The sequence below is a fragment of the Physeter macrocephalus genome, chromosome 7 (assembly GCF_002837175.3).
Source record: "Physeter macrocephalus isolate SW-GA chromosome 7, ASM283717v5, whole genome shotgun sequence".
NCBI classification, from domain to species: domain Eukaryota; kingdom Metazoa; phylum Chordata; class Mammalia; order Artiodactyla; family Physeteridae; genus Physeter; species Physeter macrocephalus.
This window is the reverse complement of record NC_041220.1, coordinates 117,862,810-117,872,255: the sequence shown is the minus strand read 5'-3', so window position 1 is coordinate 117,872,255 and position 9,446 is coordinate 117,862,810. Positions and strand designations below refer to the sequence as shown.

At 39.9% G+C, this 9,446-nt stretch overlaps 1 protein-coding gene across 30 annotated transcripts in view; it reads right to left on the bottom strand.

The window, feature by feature from the left end:
- ANK2 (ankyrin 2) overlaps positions 1-9,446 on the bottom strand; it is a 689,964-nt gene that overhangs the window by 106,780 nt on the left and 573,738 nt on the right. For all 30 annotated transcript variants that reach the window (XM_055086193.1, XM_055086182.1, XM_055086196.1 and 27 more), the window contains 3 exons: positions 6,345-6,542; positions 2,127-2,225; positions 1,656-1,754 (listed from right to left, as the gene is read on the bottom strand). In XM_055086193.1, coding sequence (XP_054942168.1) covers positions 1,656-1,754; positions 2,127-2,225; positions 6,345-6,542 — 396 coding nt within the window. The remainder of the gene's footprint in view (positions 1-1,655; positions 1,755-2,126; positions 2,226-6,344; positions 6,543-9,446) is intronic.

Here is a 9,446-nt window from a genome sequence, read left to right as displayed (position 1 = left end):
ATTTCATTTATTGTGTTGTTCATCATTGTTTGTTTGCTCTTTAGTTCTTCTAGGTCCTTGTTAAACGTTTCTTGTATTTTCTCCATTCTATTTCCAAGATTTTGGAACATCTTTACTATCCTTACTCTGAATTCTTTTTCAGGTAGACTGCCTATTTCCTCTTAATTTGTTTGGTCTGGTGGGTTTTTACCTTGCTCCTTCATCTGCTGAATTTTTCTCTGTCTTTTCATTTTGTTTCACTTACTGTGTTTGTGGTCTCCTTTTCACAGGCTTCCAGTTCGTAGTTCCCGTTATTTTTGGTGTCTGCCCCCAGTGGGTGAGGTTAGTTCAGTGGCTTGTGTAGGCTTCCTGGTGGAGGGGACTGGTGCCTGTGGTCTGGTGGTGGGGCTGGATCTTGTCCTTCTGGTGGGCAGGGCCGTGTCTGGTGGAACACCTGTATATCTTTTTTTCTTTTCCTTTGTGCTTGTCTAGTTTCACTTGAAGTGCACCCCGCTCTTTAGACCAGAGTTCCTAGTGTGAAATGGCTGCGCCCAGCACTTCAGCTTGGCAGGCCGTGTGCCTGAGTGCTATGCTCCACACGGGCAGCTCTCTCTCTCTCTCTCTCTCTCTCTCTCTCTCTCTTTCTCATGCTCTACACGGGCAGCTCTCTCTCTCTCTCTCTCTCTCTCTCTCTTTCTCTCTTTTTCTGTGTCAATTGTGTAGTCTGTGAGAGTCTTATCCCCCTGGGAAGCCTCACCAACAGCTCTGCACAGCCCTGGAGCCTTTTTATCCCCTTTGTGCTTATTCTAGTTTTACTTGCTCATAGGGTACCGCATGCAGAGGCCTCGAACCCAGTGCTTCAGACCAGAGTTCCTTGTAGAAATTGGGACACCACGACAGCTCAACTCAAGATGGTGGTGGCTAATTAGTAGCATCTTGAATGATGACTTTGAAAACTCCCGAATGTGCTCACACTAATTTACTTGAACCTATTCACACAGCTGCAATTAGTGATTTCTGGTACATAAACTTAAAAAAATGCAATTACCTACTTCTTTGGACCAAGAAAATTGGAGCTGCAGGTTAACTACTGCATAGTAGCAGTAGTTATTTTACTCATTTCTCTTCCTTGAAATAATATGAATATACCGAAGTGTGGTTTTATGTTCCCATCGTGCTTTGCAGGATAGGACCCTTCAGATGGCACTGGGAAAAACAGTCAGCTCTGCATTATCTTTGAAAACTTCCAAGCCAGGCCTTACACAGTATTGCCTCACTGAGCACAACCACGTGGTAGTCCACATGTGACAGAATTCATTAAAAATGAAAGGCATGCAGTCCAGGCTGCCTGTCTGTATTTCCTCACCAGAGACTGAGGGCTAGGGGAGGGCCAAGGCCCTGAAACAATGTAAAGGAAATCGGCCAGAACATCAAGATATTCTAGCCGGCATCTATTGTATCCTGTAGTAAATTGTTAAATTGATGTCGCCTACATGGCTGTCAAAGGTTATTAGAACGAAAAGTCCCAAACAACTGTACAAAACTATATCGCTTATTCCAAATCACTTAAGAAGAACTAAAAAGAACATATGTTTGTAGCTGTGGTGAGCCACTGAAGTGTCCATATGGCCGAACCATTTGCTTATAGAAAATAAAAATGAGTACGTGTATTTTACCTTGGTTTTTGCATTGACATTGGCTCCCTGCTTCAGAAGAAAGTTGACCATTTTCACGTTCCCATAGTGACAGGCCACAATTAAAGGAGTGTAACCAAGCTATAAATAATAATAAACAAATAAATTACTACTCTAGTAGTTCACACTCAAGGGGAGAGGGGGACATGGAGGCAAGCAAGTACAGGAAGAAAAGTGCATGTCATCCTGACTAGCTGAAGTAATGAGGGAGCGAGGGTAAAGCGAAGTCTGCAAAGTTGGAATCTTTTTGTAAAGATTCCTCATATCTGCTATCCATTTGGACTTGCTTTCAGCAAAAATGCGGAACCATTATACATCTGTGAGCAGGAGAGTCATAACTAATTCAGAATGGGCTTTGAGGAGGGGGAACTTGGACTTGTGGTGGCCTGAATGGGGGCTACTGGGAATAATCCAAGTCAGAACCTGTCACAATATTACAGTGATTCGCTTTACCTTTGTGTGAGCATCCTGGTCAGCCCCATGCTTGGTGAGAATATCAGCCACATTCACTTTATCTTCCTGGGCTGCAAGGTGTAAGGATGTGAGTCCACTCTGTAGAGAGAAGGGAAGCAAAGGGGTACAACTGGAGAAGAAAATACATTGTATCATCTATAATACTATGTCTTGAAAAATCCTGAAAAATTCATAGCCTCTCTCTAGAAAACTGCATTTTCTGATATCTAAGACAAACCCTCCAAGTTAATATGACTTTCCATCTAAGACATACTCTCTAAGTTACTCAACACTTTCTTCACATTACATCTTCTATACTGTGCACTTATATTATGATGTGAGCCTTTAAAATAACTCAGCTAATCAGCTTCCAAACAGCATTCATTTCAAACCCATCTGTGCCTCCTGTTGAATCAATTTATTTCCTTAAATAATGGACCAACCGGTTACTACTTCTACATCATAACCACAGCAATAATCTATATTTTCATCAATGAAACATCACATCAATGGAAAAAATGTCCAGAGTTACAGGAAATGAGTTCAGAATAATTTTCTCCAGCAGCCAAAGATAGTATATTATTTTGGGGGTTCCTCTAAGTGCTAAATAGTGACCCCATCATTTATATATTGCCCCATAAATTTGGCCAGTTTTATGTAAATGTCCTGGCACATATACATCAAGTAATTATTTTAATTATTTGAACATGCAATTAAAGTACAGTTAAGAATTAATAAAAGATGAAAGAATAGAGAAAGGAGGAGGGAAAAGTGGTTTATTCAGTCAATGCCACAGTCTGGCAGCTTCACTACATACGCAAGTATCTCCCATCAAGCAAAATTGAAATTTAAAGAGTATCTTTAAAACCTAAATCATTTGTATGTTTAACCCGTGTTTTTTGAGTACCTTTCACATGCCAGGAAGTGTTCTAGGCACTCGAATAGATCAGTGAATAAAAGCTTCTGCCCTTTTAGAGCTTATATTCCAGCTAACAGTATATTCATGCCATATGTTTCTCTCCTGCTATATTGTTCAAATACCTAGTATATTTATCCTCTTCCTGTACATCCTGCATCTGTATACTGAGGTATCTTTCTTGTCCTCTGAGTTGGCACCCCCTCTCCCCCAATTCACATCCAATTAAAGTTGACCATCTCTCTTAACCATGGCTCTGCAGGCCTGCTTTACTTCCATAAACTGACAAGTTCTCTGACCTTTAAAAAGTCGAAGAGATATTTACAGAGAAAGAAAAAATTCTCCAACTAGAGAAAGGGCTTTATATTTAAGAGTCCAAGGCTTTTTGATTCTTAGAGTCCTGGCTGAGCTCAGCTTTTGTTTTTCTTTCTTTTTTTTTTTTTGGCTGTGCCGTGCAGCTTGTGGGATCTTAGTTCCCCAACGAGGGATCAAACCCAGGCCCTTGGCAGTGAAAGCTCTGAGTCCTAACCACTGGACCACCAAGGAATTCTGGAGCTCAACTTTGAGTTTCATAAACCATGAGGATGAGGTGGAATATGCACCCTTTTGCATTAAAATGTTATCACTTCTAAACAAATAGTATACAGTCCTAAAGTATAAACAGTATGAATATTAGGACAAAACAGAAGATTATTCTTCATGTTGTTTCTCTCCATATTAAAATAGCAAACACAAAAATATTTCTCCTTTGAGATCATCGGTCTTTTAAAAATGTTATTGAAGTGATCATCAAATATCTCAAAGGCATCTTTAATGGCCTTTCAAATATATGTGCTGTTTTCTACATTATTGTGCAGAATGGATTTTCTACAATATAAGATTGCAAACTAGCAACCAGCATGAAAATCCTCTATAGTTTATTATGGTAAGCTTGCATACCTAAATCAAATTATGTAAACCTTCCTAATAAATTAAGAAAATAGAAGATGTTGAAGGAGTTCTTTTCAAAAAAAGTAGTTTATTTCCTAAGATGTACCAGTGGACTCTACAGTCGGTTTTATTTTATTATCACATGGTGATTGGATAAGGAATGTAATATCATTTCTAGATTACAGTTCTTACTGAGAAATAATCATTTAGAGAATACGAAATTACTGATTTTAGTTGGTCTTAAGTAGAAAAAGAATATATGTAATTTACAAAAATGGGAGAATTTATTATCGGCTCTGCTTATTACCCGAGATACTTTCATGGTTGCATTATCTTATAATTTATTTATTTCATATATAACTTATTTATTAATTATTATAATGTATAATTATAAATAATACCAACCAAAAGCCAGGGTTATATTTTTACATATTATATTGTTATTCAGATATATCTTAACATATTTACTAACATTTTACTCTAGAGCAAATATCAGTACATCATACCTTTGTCTTTAAGACACCACCCAATGTTGAAATCAGTTATAAAGATAACATACTTTGTGATTCAAATTGAATATTTTTATCCATTGCTGAGTGGAGAAAATATTCAAAAATACTCATTAAATATTTGCTGATTGACTGCTTAAATTCTCTCAAAGGAAGTAATATGTTTAGAAGAATACTATCAGGGAGAACATAGTGAACTGATTCCAGATATGTATCTACAATTTTTATGAATTAAAAATTACACCATCAGAAGCACTGTGTGATCAGTTTCATGAAATGTCTAGAATTTCCATTCTATTCAAAATTTTGCCTGATTTGTTTATGGATTTCTTGTGTTTATTTTTTAATGAAGATTTGTTTTTAATGGACAATAAACACTTACGTGACTCATTTGTATACTGATGTTAAATGAAATATTCTACTATTGGTTTCATGGTGAGACTATCCCCAGTGGGGTAAAAGACCTCCTGAGAGGCATGATTTTAACGACCACAAGGAAATCCATGCCCCAGACTTTAATGACTGTCTGACACACTGAATTTCACCATAAGGCTTCATCATGTTCATTCTTGTTAAAATGCAAGTATCTTTTGGAGGGCTAACCGTGTAATTAGTCTCACCATGGTTTAAAAAAGGATCTCAGAGGCCTTTTGATAGAGAAGAGAGAAGTGCGTAAGGGCAAGGGATGTACTGGAACACTTCAGAGTGATAAAGACACAGAATAGGGCTCTAGAGGCATTCAAGACAGCCTGTCTTTTTCACAGCTCTTTCTAAAGGACATAAGCTACATGACCCATTTACAAATGTTATTAAGACCAACTTACAACTGAGTCTCCAAAAGTACTAATTAATTCAACAGTGAGATGTGGAAAACATCTTATTTGTATATTTGTGGACAATCCTAAGAAACTTAATTTTCACTAAACTCACACCACGTGTTACAAAAAAGTATTAGGAGATCTAACTGAAGAGCTAACTTATAAATATAGGCTCCAATTTTTTGTTTCTCAGCAGCTGGCTCCAATGGAGTACACAGAAGTATATATAGATATAAATATATAGATATAGATACAGATATAGATAGATAAGATAGGGGTATAGCTATATATGGAGAGAGACTGACATGTATTTGTAAAAATCTAAATATTTGAATATTTGAATAATCTCTTTTTCTGATATGTCCCTAACTATTACTCTATTAGAGCTAATATGCTGTCCACAAAGGCTATTCTCTGGAGAGGTGCTTTATCTGACCACCTCCACAACAACCAGCCAAGCTAGGCTCAACTGAAGTTGGCTCAGAAATCTTTATTTTACTGAGTTCCCTGCTCCCAACCACCAGGTGCCTCTGAAGCTGAGCCCAGCTGAAAATGACTTAGGTCATGGGCATAGACCAGCAGCTTAGAAGCAATCGCTTGGGCCGGAACCCAGATGAAACTGCCACCTCTCTCCCTCTCTGGAGTTTGGAATTAGGACCAGCAGGTACTATGGCAATCTGGACGGACTGCTTGAACTGCAGTGATGCTATCTATTGAGAGCTATAGGGCAGCCTCTTTGGTCACATACACAGAGACGCACAGGAAGCAGACCCACAGAGAGCGGCAAATGACACTGACCTGTAGGAAAAAGTCAAGATGCAAACATGCAGCCCTACAGGCGGAGTCTGTGAGCCTCACTCCTTGCTTCCTCGTGATCTTCCAGTCCCTCATGAGGCTTTACTCCTTTGCTACACTTGAATTCTATGAGATATTCCTGTTTCTCTTTAAAATCTGCCCCCTTTTTGTTCCAAATTATCTTAGATTGGTTTCTATTTACATTCATTCAGTAGACTCTTCACTAAAGCAAGAGGCAAAACCGGAATACCTTGGCTGACATGTGGATATTTGCTCCCTTATCCAGAAGCAAGGTGACCATATCCGTGTGCCCCTCTTGAGAGGCCAGATGGAGTGGAGTGACTCCTTGCTTTGTCACAATGTTCGTCTCTGCTCCATAGTTCAGGAGTGTGGAAGCTATTTGCATTTGATTCTTCTTGGCAGCAATATGTAAAGGAGTATAGCCATTCTAAAAAAGTAAAGATAAAACACATGTAATTTGTAGGCTTAGCAATTGCCGCGATATATGTCTGAAGGAAATAAGAATCTCTAATCAACAGAAAAGTTAAAAGTGCGTTTAGGGCTTCCCTGGTGGCGCAGTGGTTGGGGGTCCGCTTGCCGATGCAGGGGACACGGGTTCGTGCCCCGGTCCGGGAGGATCCCACATGCCGCGGAGCGGCTGGGCCCGTGAGCCATGGCCACTGAGCCTGCGCGTCTGGAGCCTGTGCCCCGCAACGGGAAAGGCCAGGGCAGTGAGGGGTCCGCGTACCGCAAAAAAAAAAAAAAAAAAAAAAAAAAAGTGCGTTTACAGTAAATCCAAATTCTTGCCCATCATACGTTTCCATCCAACAACACCCAAATCCTTGCAACCCATGTCACAAGGCACCCCATTCTACTTACATGTAAGACAGATATAGACACAAATGCCCCAAAGCTTAAAATCTCCCCCTCAAAATGCTGCTCCTGAAGAGCAATAAGCCAGATTCCTCTTCTATCTGACCGTCCTTTAAATACCTGGTGATGGTTTTCACATCTCCCTTTAGTCTTCACTGTTCCAGGTTTAATTTCCCATGCCTTCAACTATTCCTGACAGAAGCCCCATTTCTAGAGCTCTCTCCATTAAGGATGACCTGCTCTGGACTGATTCTAGTTTGTTGATATAGCTCTTGAATTGTGCTGCCTGGAACTGAATACTATATTTCAGACATGGTTTTAATGGAAGAGAATAAAATGGAATTATTTCTATGGTCTTGTTATAACATTCCTACTAATGTGCTTCTGGTTGGATTGTACTTTTTACTCACTCAACAACTGTTTAGTAGGTACCTAGCGTATACTGGTCAGCATGCTAGGTGTGGGGATATAGAGGTGGACAAGACCTGATCCCTGTCTTTAAGGGGTTGCATTCTGGTGAAACATATATTAATAAAATAGGCTTCTATAAATCCTATTAGGTTAATTAGTTAATTAATCCTATTAGGTGGTCAGTTAAAATACAGGATCCCCCCTTCATCTCTACAAACTGCTCAAAAGTTGCAATAAGAGGCTACTAGTTTTATGTGGGAGTTTGTGGAGAGGACCAGAGGTACTCATACTTTGTTTACAACAGCCAAACTTTAAACCCCATATTTAGTTAAAAGAACAAACAAACAAACAAAACCCTGGAACAAGTGTAAGTCTGGAACCTGTATTGTTTCCTTTCCTTTTCTTTATCAAGCCAGGTAGAATTTTCCATGAAAAATGCGTGATAGAAATGAAAAACAGTGGCTTTGCCACTGGCTGTGGCATGCTGAAGGGAAAGACAGCATATTGATCAACGGCTTCTTGTGAAACTCTAAGAAGAATTTTAGGTCATGGGATGTCCTGAAGTCTAACTGCAAAGGGTGCCAAAAAAATAAGAAGGAGTTTTGAGAATTTAAATGCCCTTATGTGTTGTCATGAAACCTTGATCTTCAAATGTGCCTACATTATCTATCTACTCTGTCTTCCTTTCTCCAAGCCAAAATAAGCATCTTTCAGTTCAGATGAATGATATTTCCCTCTAAGCTGCTCAAGAAATTCAGCAGCTCTTCTTGGAAGTCCTTTCATAGGTCCTTGATGTTCCACGTCCTCTAGAACATTGCACCTGGACCGTGGGCTCTATTGAATGAAAGGGCACATAGATTTTTGTGGAACCTAAAAGTTTAAACACTTTTTTTGGCTACAGTGGGCTTTCTTCAGCCCCAACTCCCCCTATTTCTGCAGCACAGGCTTTAGCAAGGCTAAGCAAAGAATCAGTAAACCTACCAAGTTTAGGTAAAGTCAGAGACCTAGGTGGAGGAGGACAGGGAGGTTTTAACATAACAACATAAGAGATCATCAAAGAGAGTGTCAAATTTTTAGTAATATAAGAGGTCTGACTGTCCAGCAGATACTCAACCTGCAAGTCTGAAGAACCCTCCTAACTCCACGTAGAGTCAAAGTTTTTGGAACCAAATAACAATAACAACAACAAAACCCAATGGAGACTAAGAAAAGATTCTGGATTTTGGTAGAAAGAAGCAAAGAGGTTCTAGGGTCCAAGGGATCACGTGTGTTGAGAGGTGGGGTGGGGAACTGTAGTGAATAGAGTGTCAACAGTGGAGTTAGGGGTGGGGCCCAACCAACTGGCAGCCTCTCGGAGCGGCCCCCGAGCTACAGGACTCATGCTGATTGACAGGCGAGGTCAGATGAGTGGAAGACACTAGAGGAGCCTCCTGAAGCCCCCTACTGTGGACCCTGGAGTAGAGGATGCTCTCCCTAGTCTTCTGGACTTTGTTCATGCGTGCCAAAGAGTTAAGGACCACACTCTATAGAGGCTGGAGATCAAGGGTACATTTGTCTCTTTAGAAGAACCATACATGTTATTTTATAAGTTAAGTCTTCTCTCCCTGGTAGATTGAGAGCCCATTGTGGGAGGAGAACACGTGTTTTATAGTTTTACTACAATCTCTTCTTTATACATATGTGCTGTATTGGGTGTTGATAAAGTCATATCTTTGTTCAAAATGGTCAGCCTAGAAAGTTAATGAAAAAAATACTGGCATGTTAAATGAGCATATTTTTTTTATTCCATTGGAATAGTCGCTCAGTCTTCATTCTTCCATTCAGATTTATTGAGAACCCACATAATACTGAATGAGACACCTCAGAGATATGCAAATATGAATATAACATGATTAATGTCCTCAAGTAGTTTATAATCTAGTAGGAAGAAAGACATAAAACAAATGCATGGGGCTTCCCTGGTGGCGCGAGGGTTGAGAATCCGCCTGCCGATGCAGGGGACACAGGTTCGTGCCCCGGTCCGGGAAGATCCCACATGCCGCGGAGCGGCTGGGCCCGTGAGCCATGG